The sequence below is a fragment of the Pseudophryne corroboree genome, chromosome 2, assembly GCF_028390025.1.
Source record: "Pseudophryne corroboree isolate aPseCor3 chromosome 2, aPseCor3.hap2, whole genome shotgun sequence".
NCBI lineage: Eukaryota > Metazoa > Chordata > Amphibia > Anura > Myobatrachidae > Pseudophryne > Pseudophryne corroboree.
The window spans coordinates 357,166,409-357,190,880 of NC_086445.1; the positions used below are offsets into that span (position 1 = coordinate 357,166,409).

The 24,472-nt window shown below is 48.0% G+C and overlaps 1 protein-coding gene across 2 annotated transcripts in view; it reads left to right on the forward strand.

Annotated features, from left to right (window-relative positions):
• Nucleotides 1-24,472, forward strand: part of TUBGCP3 (tubulin gamma complex component 3) — a 634,372-nt gene that overhangs the window by 268,647 nt on the left and 341,253 nt on the right. For both annotated transcript variants that reach the window (XM_063953156.1, XM_063953155.1), the window contains exon 8: nucleotides 1,571-1,696. In XM_063953156.1, coding sequence (XP_063809226.1) covers nucleotides 1,571-1,696 — 126 coding nt within the window. The remainder of the gene's footprint in view (nucleotides 1-1,570; nucleotides 1,697-24,472) is intronic.

Consider the following 24,472-nt stretch of genomic DNA (forward strand, 5'->3'; position numbering starts at 1 on the left):
CTCCTGCGAGACTTGTATATAGTTTTGCTTACATAAGGGTTATGTTATAGTTTCATCAGGTTGGACTGATGCTACGTTGTTTTTTCATACTGTTAACTGTTTACTAGTTATACGGTGTGATTGGTGTGGCTGGTAAGAATCTTGGCCTTGGATTAACAAAAATCCTTTCCTCGTACTGTCCGTCTCCTCTGGGCACAGTTTCTCTAACTGAGGTCTAGAGGAGGGGCATAGAGGGAGGAGCCAGTGCACACCCAGACCTAAAGTCTTTCTTAAAGTGCCCATGTCTCCTGCGGAGCCCGTCTATCAGCATCCTCTACGGACTACGAGAATAAGATTTATTGGTAGGTTTAAAATCCTTATATATATATATATATATATATATATATATATATATATATATATATATATATATATATATATATATATATATATATATATTGTGTGTGTGTGTATATACCTATAGCAGTTCTGGTCATGCGGCAGTCATGCGAATTTCACAAAGACACAGTTGATTTTTTAAATCAACTATGTCTTTCTGAAATTCGTCTGAGTGCAGCCTGACCAGAACTGCTATATTGGATCCCAAGCTAAGGGAGACCTAGGAGGGCACTGGTGTCATATTCTGCAAATATTAGACTGCTTCCTCTATGATATATATATATATATATCTATATATATATATCTATATATCATTTTATTTGCAGCAAGATGATATGGAACTCGAGCTGGCCCTCGGCTGTGGTAATACTCGCTCACAGTGCCCACCTCAGAGGCAAGCAGCTCCCAATACATCAAGCGGAAGGAGGCGGCACTCAGAGACTTTTAAACAGCAAAACAAGTGTGGTTGATTGCATTAACGTTTTAGGGCTGTAACCCCGTCGTAAGGATAACAATATGTGACAAACAAACAGCTTAATTACCTTACGTGGCATTGAAACCTCCCGCCGCTGCCATTCACGCTGGCCGGCTTCCGGATGCGTCACATCCGAAAGTGACTGTTTCTCGGCCCGTCCAGCATGTGTGTGGGGGCTGTAAGAGCGTAACCATAGCAACATGCGTCACCAACATATTACAGACCAATACAGTAATTAATACAATGTATCAAACATCACAATAGTGTGAACAACATGGTGTATAGGCTAACTCTCATAATAGAAAATAATAAAACAACGATATATGTGCAAAATATATATAAAACGATATATAGGATATCCTGCTTTATATTAAATGAGACTAATAACGTGTTCTACTGCTACAGATCACAGAGTACAACAAAGACTATATAGTCTAATAAATAGCACATAATGTATAAAATTGCATAATATATATAGATTTATAGGAAGCATCTCAGATTCAAGGATTCATTCAACACCCTTGGGTGAATTGTATCAAGTAAATGAATCCACTTAGTTTCTAGCTGTAAAAGCTTTTTAGATCTGTCTCCACCCCGTAAGCAGAAGGGCACATGATCTATAATCCGATACCTCAGGGTCACCATGCTATATTTTGATATCCAAAAGAATATAGAAACAGGCAGTAAATATTAGCTTCTTTTTTTTTTTTGTCTTAGGTGGCCATGTCAAAATCCCTAAAAGATGCTACTGGCAGACTTGCAGAGTTAGGATGGCTTCATAATAAAGTGAGAAAATACACAGACCAAAGGAGCTTGGATCGAGCATTTGGACTCGTTGGACAGGTATATCTTTTGTCTATATCATTAGCTTAATCACTACTATAACCTAAAATCTTTACCAGGTTACAGTTTGTCTACTTGGTGTCCAAAGTAATAACCTCTTGACATTTTAAAAATTATATCCCTGTTCTTGAACTGGTGTTTCTTACTAAATTGACCAAATTAATCTTTTGTTTAGGTGGTGTGCTAGTTAAACTAGGTAAACTTTTTGGAAATTTCTTATTATTTTTCTAAATGAGAAAAACCGTGTAGGCGCTACTTTACACAAATACACAAGTTTGCTTTTTAAAATTACGTAAAACATATCTTTAAGACTGAGTTTACTGTACTTCTTCCCAGGCCTCCCCACTGCTTAATAAAACACAACACGGACAGTGCACTACTGTATGTAAATTAATTGCTCATGCTGTCATTTACTAAGCAGTACACCCAATCTGTGAAATCACAAGTCTCACAGGGGTGGGATTGGGGCTGGGGGAGGCCGCCTATTAAAGCAGTGAGGAGGTCCAGGAAGAAGTACAGTAAACTCAGTCTCGTAAAGATATGTCTTATGTAATTTGAAAAGCCATACTTGTATATCTATGTAAAAATTAGCATCTGCAGCTTTTTTGTATATAAAGCACAGTGCTTGTTTTGGGAAAATAAAAAAAATCTGTTAATGCTACTTTACACAGAGAAACAATACAAGTGTGTCCTTTGTGAGAATCAAACCCAAGCTCACGGGCATGGTAACCATTGGCGATACCACTATGCCAAGAGAGCTATGGAGACAAGTGACTGACACCTGTAGTAACATAGTGATGTTGCGCATTGTACATTTTTTTCCTTTTTTTTCCTGTAGTGCTGCGTCCCCCAACCCTATCGCTGATTATAATGATTTTTTTTATTTCTTTTAGACAGCTATGTAGAACTCTGAACTGTGCATTTCTTTGTGTGTGTCGGAGACACTGAGCCAGTCGTCTTTGTTCACATTTCTAATGTAGAAATCATCTAAAACAAAGTATTTCTTAAACTACAAGCATTGTTTCAGTTTACAATGGAGACTTCACACATGTGCAATGGTGGTTTTCAAAAGCGACACCTGGTGGACGAACACCAGTATTGCACCCGACGGAGACTTAGCGTCTGATTCCGACCTGATCGGTGCTGTGCGTTCAGATCTGAACTGCGCCGGCGCCGCAGTGCGCCGGTGCATGCCAGACAGCCGACGGCTGTCTTAGCCCAGCGATAGCCTCTCAGGCAGAGGCGGTTGCTGGATGGGAGGAGGCAGGCCGGTGGCATTTGACCGTTGTTTAGGGGGCGTGATCTGGGCAACGCAGGCGTGCCCGGACTGTTGGGGAGGCGGGCCGAGCCGCGGTGGCTGCGTGACGTCACGCAGCCGCTTCGACCCGGGCAGCGACGAGTAGCAGGAGCTGCGCTGGCTGGAAGCTACTCATGAAATACAATAGAATAGCTGCTGTGCAATGCTTTTGTACTTGTACTTGTGCAACGTGGCACGGACTGACATGTGCTGGGCGTCCCCTCGCATGTTAGTGTGACTGATCGTAGATGTGCTGCATTTAGCCCTGGGCAGCAAAATATTACCTTAAACTGGCGCAAAGGGGGCATAAGATGCCGCTGTCACAGCCCTACCCCCGCCAGTGTAAATAGTAACAGACCTTACTGAGTGAAAAACGCGCCATTTGCGGGGTCGGAGATTCTTCCTCAGGCAGCCAGCACACTGCTTAGCACCATTTCCTCTCTCTCCTCAGCTGCAGAGACCATGCTGGTCCTTTCCTCCACTTCTGGCAACAAGTACAGGGTGCAAATAAGGGGGGCACAAAGCGTTTGGTGGTGCATTACTAGTGTGAATTACTGTGTAAAAGCGCTGTTGTCTGTGGGCATTCTGTGTTCACAGACATTACATACTGGCGCTGGGGTTGTGGACTGGCTGCTCCTATACTGTGTCCCTCTGACAGATTTTGCTGTGGGTCTGTCCCCTTATAAGTCCCAGTGTGTCTGTGAGGGTGTGCTGTAGGCATTTTAGGGACACAGAGTTGTAATGTGGTGGCGCTGCCGGCACACCAAGAGCCTGCATGGGTGAAAAATACGTGACAGTATGCATCTTATTAACAGGAGGTTAGATAAGTCTGAATCTCAGGCTGAATGCTGGAGAAAATCTGTGGAAGATGTGATTTTTCAGGTCTCAGTTCTTCCTTCTGCAGGCGGACCCTCTGGGTCACATAAGAGACCATTTGTGAATACTGATACCGACACAGACTCTGATTCTTGTGTCGACGATAGTGACCCTAGAGAAATAGATCATAAATTGGCAAAAAATATACAATATATGATTGTGGCTATAAGGGACGTCTTGGAAGTTACAGAAGCCTCGCCTGTACCTCAGGAGAAGGCTTATTTATGTAAGGAAAAGTAATCCAAAGTCATGTTCCCTCCTTCCCACGAGCTAAATGCTCTCTTTGCAGGGATGTGGGTGAATCCTGAGAAACAAATTCATATTCCTAAGCGGATTCAGTTAGCTTACCCTTTCCCAGCAGAGGACAGGGAAAAATGGGAATCGTCCCCTGTGTTAGACAGTGCACTATCCAGGTTGCCAAAGAAGGTTATTCTCCCTGCACCTGGCACGGCTTCACTAAAAGAGCCGGCTGACCGTAAGATGGAAACTACATTGAAAACCATATATGTTGCCAATGGTACACTGCTCAGACCCACTAATGCCTGCGCGTGGGTCAGTCGTGCTATTGAAAAATGGTCAGACAGCGTGTCATTAGAAATTGACACAGTTGATAAAGATGATACTCCTTAAGTTAGGGTATATCAAAGACGCTGCCGCCTACATGCTAGAAGCGATGAAAGATATTGGACTCTTGAGTTCACAAGCCGCTACCACGGCGGTATCAGCTAGGCGGGCATTGTGGATTCGCCAGTGTAACGCGGATGCGGATTCCAAAAGAAACATGGAGGCTCTCCCATATAAAGGTGAGACCTTATTTGGCAATGGTCTGGATGCGTTAGTCTCGGCGGCTACCGCAGGTATGTCAACGTTTTTGCCCTCTGCACCTGCATCGGCAAAAAAGACCTATCACACACACATGCAGTCCTTTCGGCCCAATAAATACAAAAGAGCGAGAGGTTCCCCCTTTGCAGTAAGAAGAAGAGGAAGGGGAAAGAAGCCCACAGCGGCTCCAGGTTCCCAGGAGCAGAAGTCTACCCCTACTTCTGCCAAATCTTCAGCATGACGCTGGAACTCCCTTGCGGGAGGCCGCTCGGGTCGGGGCACGTCTCAAACTGTTCAGCCAAGATTGGATTCTGTCTGGCCTGGATCCCTGGGTATTGCAAATAGTATCCCAGGGATACAAGCTGGAGTTTCAAGACGTTCCCCCATGCCGATTTTTCAAATCAACCTTGCCAGCTTCTCTTCCAGAAAGAGAAGCAGTAACAGCGGCAATCCAAAAATTGTCAGGAACAGGTCGTAGTCCTGGTGCCTTTGCCGCAAGAAGGGGAGGGGTTTTATTCAAGCCTCTTTGTAGTTCCGAAGCCGGACGGCTAGGTCAGACCGATCCTGAACCTAAAGAATTTGAATCTCTACTTGAAACGGTTCAAGTTCAAGATGGGATCATTCCGGGCAGTGATTTCCAGTCTGGAGGAGGGGGATTACATGGTGTCAGTAGACATCAAGGATTCTTACCTGCATGTTCCCATTTATCCTCCTCACCAGGCCTATCTGAGATTTGCGGTTCAGGATTGCCATTACCAGTTCCAGACGTTACCTTTCGGTCTCTCCACGGCGCCGAGGGTATTCACCAAGGTGATGGCGGAGATGATGGTCCTCCTTCGTCAAAAAGGAGTCAATATAATTCCTTATCTGGACGATGATCTGATAAAGGCGAGATCCAGGGAGCAGCTGTTACAAAACATCACGCTCTCCCTGTCGATACTCCAACAACACGGTTGGATCATAAATTATCCAAAGTCACAATTGGAACCGACAACAAGATTGTCTTTTCTCGGGATGATTCTGGCCACGGAAGTTCAGAGAGTATTTCTACCGGTGGAAAAGGCTCTGAAAATCCAGAAAATTGTAAAACAATTATTGAAACCATCCATTGTGTCGATCCATCAGTGCATTCGGTTGTTGGGGAAGATGGTGGCGGCCTACGAGGCCATACAGTTTGGCAGGTTCCATGCCAGAGTATTCCAGTTGGACCTGTTGGACAAGTGGTCGGGATCCCACCTTCACATGCACCAAAAAATAGTCCTGTCGTCAAAAGCCAGGATTTCACTCCTGTGGTGGCTATACGGTCCGCACCTACTAGAGGGACGCAGAGTCGGGATTCAGGACTGGGTCCTGGTAACCACGGATGCAAGTCTCCGAGGCTGGGGAGCTGTCACTCAGGGGGAAAGCTTCGAAGGAAAATGGTCAAGTCAGGAAGCCTGCCTTCACATAAACGTGCTGGATTTGAGAGCCATTTACAACGGCCCCTGACAAGCGGTACATCATCTTCAATATCATCCCGTGCAGATCCAGTTGGACAATGTAACAGCAGTGGCGTACATAAACAGGCAGGGCGGAGCGAAAAAGCAGAGCAGCAATGGCAGAGGTGACAAAGATCCTCCTCTGGGCAGAAAGGCATGCAAAAGCTCTGTCAGCAATTTTCATTCCGGGAGTGGACAACTGGGAAGCCGACTTCCTCAGCAGATACGATCTCCATCTAGGAGAGTGGAGCCTCCACCAAGAAGTCTTCGCAGAGGTGACAAGTCTTTGGGGAGTTCCTTAAGTAGACTTGATGGCATCTCGTCTCAACAAGAAGCTTCAGAAATATTGTTCCAGATCGAGAGACCCTCAAGCAATAGCAGTGGATGTGTTAGTGACCCAGTGGATATTCCAGTCAGTGTGGGTCTTCCCTCCACTTCCGCTGATCCCAAAAGTTCTCAGGATCCTAAGAAGAACAAGGGTTCGAGCAATCTTCATTGCCTCAGACTGGCCAAGGAGGGCTTGGTACCCAGATCTTCAGGAGTTGCTCATAGAAGATCCACAGTCTCTTTCTCTTCGCGAGGACCTGCTGCAGCAGGGGCCATGCGTGTATCAGGTCTTACCGCGGCTACGTTTGACGGCATGACTGTTGAGCGCCGGATCCTAGCCGTAAGGGTATTCCGAAAGAAGTCATTCCCACACTTATTCAGGCCAGGAAAGGAGTAACGTTGAAACATTGCCACCGTATTTGGAGAAAGTATGTGTCTTGGTGTGAATCCAAGAAGGCTCCAACGGAAGAGTTTCACTTGGCACGTTTTCTCCATTTTCTGCAGGCTGGTGTGGAGGCGGGCCTCCGATTGGGGTCAATCAAGCTCCAGATTTCGGCCTCGTCAGTGTTCTTCCAAAAACAATTGGCCTCTCTTCCAGAGGTTCATACCTTCGTGAAAGGCGTTCTGCACATCCAGCCTCCTTTTGTTCTTCCAGTGGCACCATGGGACCTTAATGTGGTGTTGCAGTTCCTTAAATCGGATTGGTTTGAGCCTCTACGAGAGATAGAGTTGAAGTTTCTCACTTGGAAAGTGGTGATGCTTTTGGCATTGGCATCCGCACGGCGGGTGTCTGAATTGGGGGTCTTGTCTCACAAGAGCCCTTACCTGATTTTCCATGAAGATAGGGCAGAATTGCGAACTCGCCAACATTTTCTTCCAAAGGTGGTTTCTTCTTTCCACATAAACCAACCTATTGTGGTGCCAGTTGTTACTGACACGTTCACTGAGTCAAAATCTCTAGATGTGGTTAGAGCTTTGAAGATTTATGTCGCTAGAGCAGCTCGAAATTGGAAAACAGAGTCTTTGTTTGTCCTGTATGCTCCCAACAAGATTGGGTGTCCTACTTCCAAGCAGACTATTGCACGTTGGATCAGAAGTACGATTCAGCAAGCTCATACTACGGCTGGATTGCTGTTGCTGAAGTCGATGAAGGCCCATTCCACTAGGAAGGTGTGCTCATCTTGGGCGGCTGCCCGGGGGGTCTCGGCATTGCAACTTTGCTGAGCAGCTACTTGGTCGGGGTCAAACACGTTTGCAAAATTCTACAAGTTTGGTACCTTGGCTGATGAGGACCTCAAGTTTGGTCAATCGGTGCTGCAGGGTCATCCGCACTCTCCTGGAGCTTTGGTATAAACCCCATGGTCAATAAGTGGACCCCAGCATCCTCTAGGACGTATGAGAAAATAGGATTTTAATACCTACCGGTTAATCCTTTACTTCTAGTCCGTAGAGGATGCTGGGCGCCCGTCCCAGTGCGTACTTTACTTGCAGTCTAGTTATACACAAGTTGTGTTATCTTAGTTTAAGCTTGTTGCTGCAATTGATTCATGCCTGTTGGCGTGTGTTATGTTGATTGCCATGTGTGCGGCATTGTTGAGGTGTGAGCTGGTATGTATCTCACCACTAGTATTAAAGTAAATCCTTTCCTCTAAATGTCCGTCTCCCTGGGCACAGTTCCTATAACTGATGTCTGGAGGAGGGGCATAGAGGGAGGAGCCAGTTCACACCCATTGAAAAGTCTTAAGAGTGCCCATGGCTACTGCGGAACAGTCTATACCCCATGGTCAATAAGTGGACCCTAGCATCCTCCACGGACAATGAGAAAAGGATTTACCGGTAGGTATTAAAATCCTGTTTACTGCAGCGGGGTACACTGGGATTCCGAAGGGAATACATCGGGATGTAGAGTTGGATCTTGATCCGAGGCACCAACAGGCTAAAGCTTTGACAGTTCCCAGCATGCACTGCACCGCCTCTTCTATAACCCCGCCTTCGGGCACTGGAGCTCAGTTTGTAAGTTGCTGCCTGCAGAGCAGGTCACTAACAGGTGGGGCTGCGCTAGGCATTCCTGACATGCACTTTTTAAGAAGACTTCAAGGGCCGCAGCACTGTTTGTCATTCTGACATTCTGTGCTGCTGCTCCATCACCTCCCCAGCAGCGCTGCATACTCCCGCGGCCGGGTTCCCGGGTACTTGTAGCGGAGGCGCACCGGTCTTCAGGCACACCACCGCTGACGCTCTCCTTGATCGCGTGGCTACACATCAGGGAGGAGGAAACAGGGTCCCCCAGGTGGGATCCGCCGGTAAATTGCGATCCCAGGAGATGGACCATGCCGCTGGCGTGGACACTGTACTGCAAATGGACCCCACTATTTCCACCAGGGCAGGGAGCACAGGTCGGATTTGCTAAAGTCCGTTTTACATATGCTCCACTGTACCCAGTGGTGAGGACCATCATAGGGGATAAGGCGCTTACCTTTAACCCCTCCCCCAGCTCCGGTCTCCATGTCCTGCTGGTGTTGGAGCTGCATCTCTGTCTCTCCCTCACTTCCTGGCAGAGATTTTGGCGCCATCTTTACACAAGTAGCTGAGCTGATCTCCTGGACTACTGGGCACGGTCTCCTCTGTAAAGCCACCTGTATCATTAGCGCTGTGCATTTACAGACACTTAAGTATTCTACATGTCATTTTATACAGTTAGTTAAGAACAAGTGTACTGCTACCTGAATATTGAGTACAAGTATTCTGTGATACACTACCAGTATCTACTGTGCATTGTTATATCTATATACATACATATCTATATATAGTTTCTCTAACGTCCTAGTGGATGCTGGGGACTCCGTAAGGACCACGGGGAATAGACGGGCTCCACAGGAGACTGGGCACTCTAAAGAAAGATTTAGTACTATCTGGTGTGCACTGGCTCCTCCCTCTATGCCCCTCCTCCAGACCTCAGTTAGAATCTGTGCCCGGACAGAGCTGGGTGCTTTTAGTGAGCTCTCCTGAGCTTGCTAATAAGAAAGTATTTTAGGTTTTTTATTTTCAGAGAGCTTCTGCTGGCAACAGACTCTCTACTACGTGGGACTGAGGGGAGAAAAGCAAACCTACTAACTGCGGCTAGGTTGAGCTTCTTAGGCTTCTGGATACCATTAGCTCCAGAGGGTTCGAACACAGGACCTGACCTTGTCGTCCGTTCCCGGAGCCGCGCAGCCGTCCCCCTCGCAGAGCCAGAAGACAGAAGCCGGCAGAAGCGGAGAAGACATCGAAATCGGCGGCAGAAGACTCCTGTCTTCACATGAGGTAGCGCACAGCACTGCAGCTGTGCGCCATTGCGCCCACACTAACCCACACACTCCGGTCACTGTAAGGTGCAGGGGGGGCGCCCTGGGCAGCAATTGATACCTCCTGGCGAAAGCTGCATATAGACAGTGGACACTGTTATATGTATGAGCCCCCGCCATTTATTTTACACACAATCGCGGGACAGAAGCCTGCCACTGAGGGGGCGGGGCCTTCTTCCTCAGCACTCACCAGCACCATTTTCCTTCCACAGCTCCGCTGAGAGGAAGCTCCCCAGGCTCTCCCCTGCAGAATCACGGTAGAAGGGTAAAAAAGAGAGGGGGGGCACATAAATTTAGGCGCATTAATCATAATACAGCAGCTACTGGGTAAACACTAAGTTACTGTGTAATCCCTGGGTTATATAGCGCTGGGGTATGTGCTGGCATACTCTCTCTCTCTGTCTCTCCAAAAGGGCTTGTGGGGGTCCTGTCCTCATTTAGAGCTTCCGCTGTGTGTGGTGTGTCGGTACGCGTGTGTCGACATGTTTGACGAAGAGGGCTATGTGGAGGCAGAGCAAGTGCAGTTGACTGACGTGTCGGTGCCGACACCTGATTGGATGGATATGTGGAAGGTGTTAAATGATAATGTAAACTCCTTACATAAAAGGTTGGATAAAGCGGATACCTCGGGCCAGTCAGGGTCTCAACCCATGCCTGATCCTACAGCGCAGAGGCCCTCAGGGTATCAAAAGCGCCCACTATCCAAAATGGTTGACACAGATGTCGACACGGATTCTGACTCCAGTGTCGACGACGACGATGATGCAAAATTGCAACCGAAAATGACAAAAGCTATACGTTACATGATTATAGCGATGAAGGATGTTTTACACATATCAGAGGTAAACCCTGTCCCTGACAAGAGGGTTTATATGTATGGGGAGAAAAAGCAAGAGGTGACTTTTCCCCCTTCACATGAGTTAAATGAGTTATGTGAAAGAGCGTGGGATTCCCCAGATAAGAAAGTCCTGATTTCCAAAAGGTTACTTATGGCGTACCCTTTCCCGCCAGAGGACAGGGTGTGCTGGGAATCCTCCCCTAGGGTAGATAAAGCTCTGACACGCTTATCTAAGAAGGTGGCCCTGCCATCGCAGGATACGGCCACCCTAAAGGATCCTGCAGATAGAAAGCAGGAAGGTATCCTGAAATCTGTTTATACACATTCAGGGACTCTACCGAGGCCGCCAAATTGCGTCGGCGTGGATGTGTAGTGCTGTAGCAGCGTGGACAGATAATCTGTCTGAGGACATGGATACCTTGGACAGGGATACCATTATGCTGACCCTGGTGCATATAAAATACACTGTCCTATATATGAGGGATGCCCAGAGGGACATTTGCCTACTGGGCTCTAGAATTAATGCAATGTCAATTTCTGCCAGGAGGGTCCTGTGGACTCTGCAGTGGACAGGTGATGCCGACTCCAAAAAACACATGAAGGTTTTACCTTACAAGGGTGAGGAATTGTTTGGGGACGGTCTCTCGGACCTGGTTTCCACAGCTACTGCTGGGAAGTCAAACTTTTTGCCATATGTTCCCTCACAACCTAAGAAAGCACCGTATTACCAAATGCAGTCCTTTCGCGCACAAAGAAGCAAGAAGGTCAGAGGTGCTTCCTTTCTTGCTAGAGGCAGGGGTAGAGGAAAAAAGCTGCACCTTACAGCTAGTTCCCAGGAACAGAAGTCCTCCCCGGCTTCCACTAAATCCACCGCATGACGCTGGGGCTCCACAGGTGGAGCCAGGAGCGGTGGGGGCGCGTCTCCGACATTTCAGCCACCAGTGGGTTCGCTCACAGGTGGATCCCTGGGCTATACAGATTGTGTCTCAGGGATACAAGCTGGAATTCGAGGTGATGCCCCCTCAACGTTACCTAAAATCGGCCCTGCCAGCTTCCCCCATAGAAAGGGAAGTAGTGGTAGCGGCAATTCACAAGCTATTTCTCCAGCAGGTGGTGGTAAAGGTTCCCCTTCTTCAACAGGGAAAGGGATACTATTCCACAATGTTTGTGGTACCGAAACCGGACGGTTCGGTCAGACCCATATTGAATTTAAAGTCCCTGAACATTTAGCTGAAAAGATTCAAGTTCAAAATGGAATCGTTCAGAGCAGTCATTGCAAGCCTGGAAGAGGGGGATTTTATGGTGTCTCTGGACACTAAGGATGCTTACTTGTATGTCCCCATTTATCCGCCTCATCAGGAGTACCTCAGATTTGTGGTACAGGACTGTCATTACCAATTCCAGACGTTGCCGTTTGGGCTCTCCACGGCACCGAGAATATTTACCAAGGTAATGGCAGAAATGATGGTGATCCTGAGAAAGCAAGGAGTCACAGTTATCCCATACTTGGACGATCTCCTCATAAAGGCGAGGTCGAGGGAGCAGTTGCAGATAAGCGTAGCGCACTCTCAGGAAGTGTTGCAACAGCATGTCTGGATTCTGAATATCCCAAAGTCGCAGCTGATTCCTACGACGCGTCTGCCCTTTCTGGGCATGATTCTGGACACAGACCAGAAGAAGGTGTTTCTCCCGACGGAGAAGGCTCAAGAGCTTGTGACTCTAGTCAGAGACCTCTTAAAACCGAAACAGGTGTCGGTGCATCACTGCACGCGAGTCCTGGGAAAGATGGTGGCATCGTACGAAGCCATTCCCTTCGGCAGGTTCCATGCGAGGATCTTTCAATGGGATCTGTTGGACAAATGGTCCGGATCGCATCTTCAGATGCATCGGCTGATCACCCTGTCCCCCAGGGCCAGGGTGTCTCTTCTGTGGTGGCTACAGAGTGCTCACCTTCTCGAGGGCCGCAGGTTCGGCATACAGGACTGGGTCCTGGTGACCACGGATGCGAGCCTCCGAGGGTGGGGGGCAGTCACTCAGGGAAGAAACTTCCAAGGGTTGTGGTCAAGTCAGGAGGCTTGTCTGCACATAAATATCCTGGAACTAAGGGCCATATTCAACGCCCTGAGTCAAGCGGAGCCCCTGCTTCGCAACCAACCGGTGCTGATTCAGTCAGACAACATCACCGCGGTGGCTCATGTAAACTGCCAGGGCGGCACAAGAAGCAGAGTCGCGATGGCGGAAGCCACCAGGATTCTTCGGTGGGCGGAGAATCACGTGCAAGCACTGTCAGCAGTGTTCATTCCGGGGGTGGACAACTGGGAAGCAGAGTTCCTCAGCAGGCACGACCTTCACCCGGGAGAGTGGGGACTTCATCACGAAGTCTTCATTCAGATTACAAATCGATGGGAACTGCCACAGGTGGACATGATGGCGTCCCGTCTCAACAAAAAGCTACATCGGTATTGCGCCAGGTCAAGAGACCCTCAGGCGATAGCTGTGGACGCCCTGATAACACCGTGGGTGTTCCAGTCGGTCTATGTGTTTCCTCCTCTTCCTCTCATACCCAAGGTGCTGAGAATCGTAAGAAGAAGAGGAGTGAGAACAATACTAATTGTTCGGGATTGGCAAAGAAGGTCTTGGTACCCGGAACTGCAAGAAATGCTCACAGAGGACCCATGGCCTCTGCCTCTCAGACAGGACCTGTTGCGTTTGAACGCCGGATCCTAGCGGAAAAAGGCATTCCGGAGGAAGTTATTCCTACGCTGATAAAGGCTAGGAAGGACGTGACAGCAAAGCATTATCACCGTATATGGCGAAAATATGTTGCTTGGTGTGAGGCCAGGAAGGCCCCTACAGAGGAATTCCAACTGGGCAGATTTCTGCACTTTCTACAGTCTGGAGTGACTATGGGCTTGCAGTTGGGATCCATAAAGGTCCAGATTTCGGCCCTATCCATTTTCTTTCAAAAGGAACTGGCGTCTCTTCCTGAAGTTCAGACGTTTGTTAAGGGAGTGGTGCATATTCAGCCCCCTTTTGTGCCACCTTGGGATCTCAACGTGGTGTTGGGTTTCCTGAAATCCCACTGGTTTGAACCACTTAAGACCGTGGAGCTAAAGTATCTCACGTGGAAGGTGGTCATGCTATTGGCCTTAGCTTCGGCTAGGCGTGTGTCAGAATTGTCGGCTTTGTCATGTAAAAGCCCCTATCTGGTTTTTCATATGGACAGGGCAGAATTGCGGACTCGTCCCCAATTTCTGCCAAAGGTGGTGTCATCTTTTCATTTGAACCAACCTATTGTAGTGCCTGCGGCTACTCGTGACTTGGAGGATTCCAGGTTACTAGATGTAGTCGGGGCTTTGAAAGTTTATGTAGCCAGAACGGCTGGAGTCAGGAAAACTGACTCGCTGTTTATCCTGTATGCCCCCAACAAGTTGGGTGCTCCTGCTTCAAAGCAAACCGTTGCCCGCTGGATCTGTAACACGATTCAGCAGGCTCATTCTGCGGCTGGATTGCCGCATCCAAAATCAGTGAAAGCCCATTCCACAAGGAAGGTGGGCTCTTCTTGGGCGGCTGCCCGAGGGGTCTCGGCTTTACAGCTTTGCCGAGCTGCTACTTGGTCGGGTTCAAACACATTTGCAAAATTCTACAAGTTTGATACCCTGGCTGAGGAGGACCTTGAGTTTGCCGATTCGGTGCTGCAGAGTCATCCGCACTCTCCCGCCCATTTGGGAGCTTTGGTATAATCCCCATGGTCCTTACGGAGTCCCCAGCATCCACTAGGACGTTAGAGAAAATAAGATTTTACTCACCGGTAAATCTATTTCTCGTAGTCCGTAGTGGATGCTGGGCGCCCGTCCCTAGTGCGGACTTTCTGCAATACGTGTATATAGTTATTGCTTAATAAGGGGTTATGTTATGTTGGCATCCATTGTTGATGCCCTGTTGTTGTTCATACTGTTGACTGGATAAGTGTATCACAAGTTATACGGTGTGATTGGTGTGGCTGGTATGAGTCTTACCCGGGATTCCAAAATCCTTTCCTTATAATGTCTGCTCTTCCGGGCACAGTTTCCTTAACTGAGGTCTGGAGGAGGGGCATAGAGGGAGGAGCCAGTGCACACCAGATAGTACTAAATCTTTCTTTAGAGTGCCCAGTCTCCTGCGGAGCCCGTCTATTCCCCATGGTCCTTACGGAGTCCCCAGCATCCACTACGGACTGCGAGAAATAGATTTACCGGTGAGTAAAATCTTATTTTTACTAGTCCAGTGCAGTTTTATTGTTTATCTGTAGTAAATTCTGCATTGTACCTGCGACTAAATGTGCCTGTAGCTACTGTGTTGATTTCATTCTCGTATATCACACTTCTTGGCATCACTATATTCTGTACCCTGAGGGGCTAGGTGCGTCAGGGTCTTTATTGTTTATTTATATCAAGTGCCGCCTCGTTTATTTGCTGTATGTGTGTGTGTGTGTGTGTGTGTGTGTGTGTGTGTGTGTATGTATGTATGTATATATATATATATATATATATATATATATATATATATATATATATATATATATATATATATATAATACACAGTCTGTACTGTTTTGTATTTTTTACTGTATATTTCTGCAGTGGGGTACACTAGTATTCCACAGGGAATTATATTCGGAGTGCGGAGTTGGATTTTGATCCGAGTCACCAACAGGCTAAAGCTTTGACTGTTCCCAGGATGCACTGCACAGCCTCCTCTATAGCCCCGCCTCCAGGCACTGGAGCTCAGTTTGTAAGTTGGTGCCTGCAGTGCAGGTCACTAACAGGTGGGGCTGCGCTAGGCAGCCCTGAAAAGAGCTTTTTAGGAGACTTCAAGGTCCGCAGCACTTTTTATGTCTTTATGACATGCGCATCACCACCCTCAGCGGCGCTGCATACTCCCGCAGCCGGGTTTCCAGGAACTTGCAGCGGAGAGACACCGGTTTTTCAGGTACACCACCGCTGTCCCTCTCCAGGATCGCGTGACTGCACTAAAGGGAGAAGGTAAGATGGTCCCTCAGGCGTTTGTAGTCCCAGGAGACGGACTGCGCCGTTGGTGTGGACACTGTGTCGCACAGGGACCACACTATATCCACCAGGGCAAGGAGCACAGGTCGGATTTATTGAAATCCATTTATTATAGGCTCTACAGTACTTGGTGGTTATTTAAGTCAAGCAGTGGGGATAAGGTGCTGACCTGTAGTCCTGGAGCTGGATCTCTCTCTCTCTCTCTTTCCCCCTCCGTCACTCCCTGAAGAGATGTTGGTGCCATTACATAGCTGGGCTGATCTCCGGGACTGCTAGGCACTGTCTCCTCTGTAAATCCAAAAAGAGAAATACACAATCTATTACATATCTGCTCACTACTTATTCACATTCATTAAACCTAATATATACAGTCTCTATTTCGTTGGATACTTAAATATGTCGTACTTGTATTTCCATCCTGATAATTCAAGATGTTTCTAGTTATTCCAGATGAAACTTCCTCTGACCCATATGTCAACAAACAGAAAAAAACAGAAAAGCAATATAGTGTAGTATGTTTGTTTATATCCAAAGTCTAATAAGCAAACAAAATGAGTGCAGTTTTATTGTTTATATGTAATAATTCCTGCATTGTACCTGTGACCGAGTGTGCCTGTAGCTGCTGTGTGGATTCCATTCTTTTGTATCACACGTTTTGCTATCACTATATTCTGTACCCTGGGGAACTAGGTGCGTCAGGGTCTCGTATAGTATATAGTGCTACACAGGGTATACTGTTTGTGTTTCTCACTGTGTTTTTCAGTCACCCCACACCACTTAAATCCTCTGTTTGTGCTTTGTATTTACTGTCACAAAACACAGGGTATTATTTGCTGGTGTTTGTCTGGCTATATTGTACTGTTGTGCCCTAAGGCTATATCCCATTTAATGTCTGCTACACAGGGTGGGACATCCGCGGACACTCCTGCATCATGTAGTGCTGTCGTCACGGATTCACCAGTGGGGAAGTTAGCTGCTGGTTCGGGCACTGGGGGTCATAAATCTCCCAGTCCGTCTGCGGCACCTGTGGCCAATCAGGACCCACCTTGGGCAGCTTTTTCATATATGCTGACTACGCTTGTAACGCATCTTACACCCCCTGTTGGATCTCCCATGCTATTACAGCCACATATTGTCCCTGTAGTTGATCCGCCATGAGCAGATGCTTTGTCTACCTAGTTACAGCAATTAAATCAGACTTTGGTTAGACAAAAGTCTACCCCACGTCCCTCTGGGGCCAAGGGGTCATCTAAGTGGGCCATTTCTTCCTCACAATCCACTAATATTTTGGATAATTCTTCTGATGATGATGGGGAATATTCCCATCCGTGAGATACTGATTGAGGAATCTATAACCCAGGTTGACGTTCCTGACCTTGTGGATTCTATCAAGCTTATTCTCCAAATTGGTGATGACATTGAGCCTCCTGTTACATCTAAGAAACCTGATAAGTTTAAACGTCAGAAGATTACTAATGTAGTTTTACCAAATTCTGACCTTTTAATTGACATACGTCCGGAATCCTGGTCCTCTCCAGGAAAGAAGTTTTCCCTGTCTAAAAAGATACCAGCTTGTTATCCTATCCCTGCAGAGTTAAGTAACAAGAGCAAAACTCCACCTCCGGTGGACTCTCATGCCCATCTTGTGGTGTCATCTACTCTGCCTGTCCCGACTGTCACATCACTGAAGGAACAGACAGATAAGCGTGTGGAGGGATGCCCGAAGTCTATTTACACTCTTACCGGTGCTGTACATAGACCCACTATGGCGGCCTCTTGGGTGGCAAAAGGAATTGAAGCGTGGGTTTAGGCAACTGAGGATGAGCTATCTCAGGATTTTTCGGACACTGCCAAACAATATCTGTCGTATATTACCACAGCCTCTCACTACAGTCTATTCAGGAGGCTGCCTTTAATGCAGGGGTCATGGCGTCTACTACATCTATCCTGGCTCGCCGGATTCGGTGGGAGGATCTGAATAAGACTGCCTATCTCCCAAGTACTAATCCTTCTGATCAGAAAAGCAGGCGTACCTGACACAGGCTAGTACTTCTAAAACCACTAATCCCAAATCTAAACAATCCTGGGCCGCCCGTCAGCCTGCTTTCAAACTGGACAAGCCTGCTGCATGATGGGGCGGGCCTCACCCTGGGAAACTCCGGGGTGGGAGGCCGACTTCTGTTGTTCGCCCAGGCCTGGTTAAAAACCACTTCAGATGCCTGGGTGTGGGAAGTTGTCTCTCACGGGTACGCAGTCTTTCAATAGACGTCCCCCTCGCCATTTCTGTTCATTGGTTACCCCTCGGATCCGTTGAAAGCGCAAGCTCTACACCTGGTTGTACAATCCCTCCTGGAAACATGAGTGGTAGTGGCGGTACCTTTGTCCCAGAGAGGCAGAGTATTCAACCCCGTTTCTAGTTCCGAAACCAAATGGATCTTTCCGGCCTATCCTCAACCTCAAATCATTGTACAAGTTTGTAAGAGTGTCCAAATTCCGTATGGAAACTCTGCGCTCTATTGTGCTGGCCATGGAACCCGAGGACTATATGGTATCCCTGGACATACAGGATGCTTACCTGCACATACCTATTTGCCATTTCGCATCAGCAATATCTGTGGTTTGCTATTGGCAACCTTCATTTTCAGTTCCAGGCTCTGCCATTTGGACTGGCCATGGCACCTCAGATTTTCACCAAGGTCATGGCCTTTGTCATCCTGGGGATCAGGATCCTGCCATATCTGGACGACTTGCTGATTCTGGCGAAGTCCCAAGATGTCCTTCTGCAATTCCTACAAGCCCACTGGTGGCTCATCAATTGGAAGAAGTCCTCGCTGTTCCCTGCTCAGAGCATGGGGCACTGGTGGACACACACAGCCAAATATTGTTTGTTTCTGTTTCCGGAGAAGGTCCTGAAACTTCAGTAAAAGATAAGATGCTTCCTCTCTCGGCAGAGAGTGTCGATACACTCAGCGATGCAAGTACTAGGCCTCATGGTGTCTGCTTTCGACATGGTAGAGTACGCTCCATTTCATTTTCACCCTCTGCAGAGGTTAATCCTTTCCAAATGGGGATGGCCTGCATCATTGGATCAGGTCTCAAATGATCTCCTTGACTCCGGAGGTTCGTCTGTCACCTGAGCTGGTGGCTACAGGACTACCAGTGGAGCAGGGGCCGTCCCTTCTGGATCTCCAACTGGGTCCTCCTGACAACAGATGCCAGTCTGCGAGGTTGGGGCGCGGTGTTAGAATAACACGCTCTCCAGGGTCGGTGGATCAGGGAGGAATCTCTCCCCCCGATAAACATGGAATTGCGGTCAGTGTTCAATGCATTGACACTGGCCCTGCCTTTCGTACAGAACAGGCCTGTTCAAGTACAGTCAGACAACGCCACCATGGTGGCGTACATAAATCATCAAGGCGGCACTCAACGCCGCATGGCAATGATGGAAGTGTCGGAAATCCTTCTATGTGCGTAACGTCATCTGCCAGCCATATCTGCAGTGTTCATTCCAGAAGTCCTCAACTGTGAAGTGTACTTCCTCAGTCGTCAGGACGTGCACGCCGGAGAATGGAGTTTTCATCCCAAAGTCTTTCAACTCCTAGTGGACAAGTGGGGTTCTACCAGATGTAGAGTTGATGGCGGCGTCTCGACACAATTCGTTCTGGTCTTCGGAGCAAGGACAAGGGATCCTCAAGCAACGTTCGTGGACACACTGGCATTTCCATGGAACTTTCGGCTGCCATACGTGTTCCCTCCAGTGTCACTCCTGCCCAGGGTAATACGGAAGTTCAGGCAAGAAGGAGGAATACTACTACTAGTCACTCCAGCATGGCCCAGACGGCATTGGTTCTCAGACCTGCAGGGTCTCTCGATAGTGTCCTCTTCTACTTTTTCAACGCCCGGACCTTCTCGTTCAGGGCCTTTGTGTCTACCAGGACCTGGCCAGACTGGCTTTGACGGCGTGGCTCTTGAAGCATCACTCCTGAGAGCAAATGGATTCTCTGAGGCGGTTATTCAAACTATGTTGAAGCCCGCATGCCGGCTTCTGCAGAGATTTATTACAGGGTCTGGAATTCTTACTTGACATTGTGTGCTGCTCAGAATTATGATGCCTATTCGTTCAGAACTTTTAGGCTTTTGGATTTTCTGCAACAAGGCCTAGATTTAGGCTTTCGTCTGGCCTCCCTAAAGGTTCATATATCTGCTTTGTCGGTGTGGTTTCAGAGAAAAATTGCGTCTATTCCTGATGTGCATACTTTCACTCGGTATTTTACGGATTCAGCCTCCCTATGTCCCTCCTGTGGCTCCATGGGATCTGTCTGTTGTCTGAAATGCCCTACAGGAGTGTCCATTTGATCCTCTTGAATCTGTGGACCTTAAATGCCTTACGCTTAAGGTCGTGTTTCTGCTGGCTATTGCCTCTGCTAGCAGGGTGTCTGACTTAGGCGCTTTGTCCTGTCGTCCACCCTTTCTGATTTTTCACTGTGACCGGGCTGTTCTTCGAACTCGCCCTAGTTATTTTCCTAAGGTGGTATCTTCTTTCCATCTTAACCAGGTGATTGTGGTTCCAGCTTTTATCTCTCCTGGTGTGTCTCCAAAGAACGGTCTTTGGATGTGGTACGGGCTCTTCATATCTACGTGTATAGGACTGCCTCTATCAGGAGGTCAGATATCCTGTTTGTACTTTTTGGTTTCCACAAACGTGGCTGGCCTGCGAATAAGCAAAACTTGGCCAGATGGATTAGAATGGTGAGTGCACAAGCCTATGCGCAGGCTGGACTCCCAGCTCCTGCTGCTATCAAGGCTCATTCTTCTCGGTCTGTTGTACCCCGCTGCAGAAGAGGAGATTTATGGTAGACTTACCATAGTTAAATATCTTTCTGCGAGGTACACTGGATTCTACAGGGCGCCCACCCTGACGCACTTAGCTTCTTTGGGTTTGTATGCTATTAGCCGCTGTTCCCTTGTCCTGTCGTGAGAATGGGGTTCTATGTGACTAACATCTACCGTCTCTTTTACCTGCTACTGCATTGGACTGGTTAACGAAACTGAGCTCCAGTGCCCGGATGCAGGGATATAGAGGAGGCGGAGCACAGCATCCTGGAAACAGTCAAAGGTTTAGCCTGTTAGTGCCTCTCATCAAGATCCAATTCTACACCCTTATGTATTCCCTGTGGAATCCAGTGTACCTCGCAGAAAGAGATTTAACAATGGTAAGTCTACCATAAATCTCCCTTCTCTTACGTCTTAGAGGATGCTGGGGTCCATTTAGTACCATGGGGTAATAACTGGTCCTTTGGGAGCCACTGGCACTTTAAGAGTTTAATAGTGTTGGCTGGCTCCTCCCTCTATGCCCCTCCTGCCAGACTCAGTTTAGAAAATGGTGGAGCCGGTCACAGCTAGGGGAGCTCCTAGGAGTTTTTCTTGTTTTATTCTTTTCTAAGAGTTGTTAGGTACAGGAAGGGTGCTGGCAACATCCTCCCTGTTTCGTGGGACTTAGGGGGGAGTAGGTACCAACTCTTGAAGTTAATGGTTCTCTATCTCCACTGACAGGACACTGAGCTCCTTAGGGTGCTCATCGCAAGCCCACGAGGCGACCGCTCACTCCCGCAGTACGGCCGCCACCCCCTAACAGTGCCAGAAGAAAGAAGAGTGGTAAGTACAGTGCCGGCGGGAATAGCGGCACAGGGATAGGAGCGCAGCTCTGACAGGCTGCGCTCCATGAAGGCTCAGCAACATGCATATGTAGACGCTGCTGAGGGGCATCCTGGGGCAGCGCGATCACCCTAAGACTGGTAAATACAGCTAACAGGGGCTAATCCAGCTGTTAGCATCAAAGACCTCAGACCAGTATAATCTGATTGTGCGGGAAGCCTTGCACCATCACAGGGGGCGGGGCTTCTCAGAGTGGATCCAGCACTCACCAGTGCCATTTTCTCCCTGCAGATCACTGAAACATGACGCTGACAGGGAGCGCTGACCCCCACATAACTCCAGTTATCCTCTGTGGTACCAGAGTGTTATAGACAAGGGGGGTGAGTGTGTAGTTAGTACTAATTAACTTATTAAGGTTAGTTAGCGCCGGGCTTTTATCATAACTGCCCACAGGGGCGCTGTGTGGCTGGCTCCTTATACGCTGTGACTCTCTGAAGGTACTCTGGGGGAAACTGTCTGACATTTTCCTGTATATGTGTGTAAGTGTATATATCCACATTAACATGTCTAAGGGCTCTGTGTCATGTGCGGCAGAGTGTGTTTATTCTCCTGTTGCAGAAGGTCCTCGCGAAGAGGAAGCATCCTCTGATCCTCCAGCAGTAATTCCAGAAGATCCGCGTACCAAGCCCTCCTTGGCCAGTCCAGAGCAATGAGAATCGCCTGAACTCTTGGTCTTTTTATTAGTTCGATAATCCTTGGGATGAGTGGAAGTGGAAGGAACACATACACTGACTGGAACACCCACGGAATTACCAGTGCGTCCACCGCCACTGCCTGTGGGTCTCTCGACCTGGAACAGAACCCCCGAAGCTTCTTATTGAGGTGAGAGGCCATCATGTCTACCGGAGTTACACCCCATCGGCTTGTCACCTCTGCGAACACCTCCGGGTGGAAGCCCCTGTCTTCTGGTTGGAGATCGTGTCTGCTGAGCAAGTCCGCTTCCCAGTTGTCCACTCCCGGAATGAAGATTGCTGATAGTGCCACCGCATACTTTTCTGCCCAGAGGAGGATTCTTGTTACCTCTGACATTGCCGCTCTGCTCTTCGTTCCGCCTTGTCAGTTTATGTAGGACACTGCCGTTACATTGTCCGACTGAACCTGAATGGCCTGATCTTGCAGAAGATGCTCCGCTTGTAGAAGGCTGTTGTAAATGGCCCTTAGTTCCAGAATGTTTATCGGAAGGATGGATTCCAGACTTGACCACTTTCCTTGGAAGTTTTCCCCTTAGGTGACCGCTCCCCAACCTCAGAGACTTGCATCCGTGGTTAGAAGGATCCAATTCTGAATCCTGAACATTCGGCCCTCGACTAGTTGAGAAGTTTGCAACCACCAGAGGAGTGAAATTCTGGTTTTCGGCGGCAGGCATATCCGCTGGTGCATGTAAAGATGTTATCCCGACCATTTGTCTAGGAGATTCAGTTGGAATCTTCCGTACTGAAGAGCCTTGTAGGAGGCTACCATCTTCCCCAAAAGGCGAATGCACTGATGAACCGATATTCGGGCAGGCTTCAGGACATACCGTACCATTGATTAGATCACCAACGCTTTCTCTACCGTTGTCTGCTCCAAATGTGACTTTGGAAGGTTTAGGATCCACTCATTTTCCTGGAGTAATCGAGTTGATAGAGCAATACTCTGCAACAACCTCTCCATGGAAGATGCTTTTATCAGCAGATCATCCAGATATGGAATTATGTTCACTCCTTGCCTGCGGAGGAGTAACATAATCTCTGCCATGACCTTGGTGAACACTCTCTGTGCTGTAGAGAGGCCAAAAGGCAGTGCCTGGAACTGATAGTGACAATACAGCAGCGCAAATCTGAGCTATGCTTGGTGAGGCGGCCAAATCTGAATGTGAAGGTATGCATCCAGGGATACCAGGAATTCCCCCTCCTCCAGACCTGAGATCACCGCTCTCAGAGACTCCATCTTGAATTTGAATTCCTTCAAGTAGGGGTTTAATGACTTTATGTTTAATATCGGCCTTACCGAACCGTCCGATTTCGTTGCCACAAACAGGTTTGAGTAATAACCCTTGTGTTTTAGGTGAGTTGGAACTGGAACAAAAAAAATTGTTTGGACCAATTTTCGAATGGCTTCCTGCAGGATAGCACTTTCTGTCAGCGAAATTGGTAAGCCTGATTTGAAGAATTTGTGAGGCTAGAGTTCCTGAAACTCCAGTCTGTAGCCCTGGGTAACAATGTTTGTCACCCAGGGGTCTAGGCATAATGACACCCAGATGTAACTGAAATCTTTTAGTCTTTCTCCCACCTGCTCGATCTCCAGGCTGGGAGGTCCACCGTCATGCTGAGGATTTTAAGGAAGCAGAACCTGGTTTCTGTTCCTGAGAACCTGTTGGTGCAGTTTTTCTGGATTTTCCTCGACCACCCCTAAAGAAGGTGGAAGGGGATTTGGATTTTTAAAATTTTGCGGTCCGAAAGGACAGCAGTGTAGACGTAGGATAAGATTTTCTAGCCAGTGGGGCTTCTCAGGGGAGAAAGGTTGACTTACCCACAGTTGCCATGGAGAACCACGCATCCAATGCTCCCCCAAACAGAGCCTGACCTGTGAAGGGTAGGTACTCCACACTTTGCTTGGATTCTGCATCCGCAGTCCATTGGCGTAGCCAGAGTCCTCTGCGTGCCGAGACCGCCATGGAAGTAGCCCTTGCATTCAGCATGCCAAGATCCTTAATGGCCTCCACCATGAAGCCAGCACAATCCTGTATGTGACGTAAAAACAAGTCAATGTCACTCCTATCCATAGTATCTAAGTCCTCTAGTAATGTGCCTGACCACTTTACTATGGCTTTAGAAATCCACCCACAATAGTGGGCCTTAAAGCCACGCCTGTAGCAGTGTATAGTGATTTGAGCGTAGTCTCAATCTTGAGGTCAGCCAGCTCTTTTAAGGCGGTTGAACCAGGGACAGGTAAAACCACCTTTTTAGGCAACCTAGATACAGAAGTGTCTACTATAGGTGGGTTTTCCCACTTCTTTCTATCCTCTTCAGGGAATGGGAAAGCAATGAGA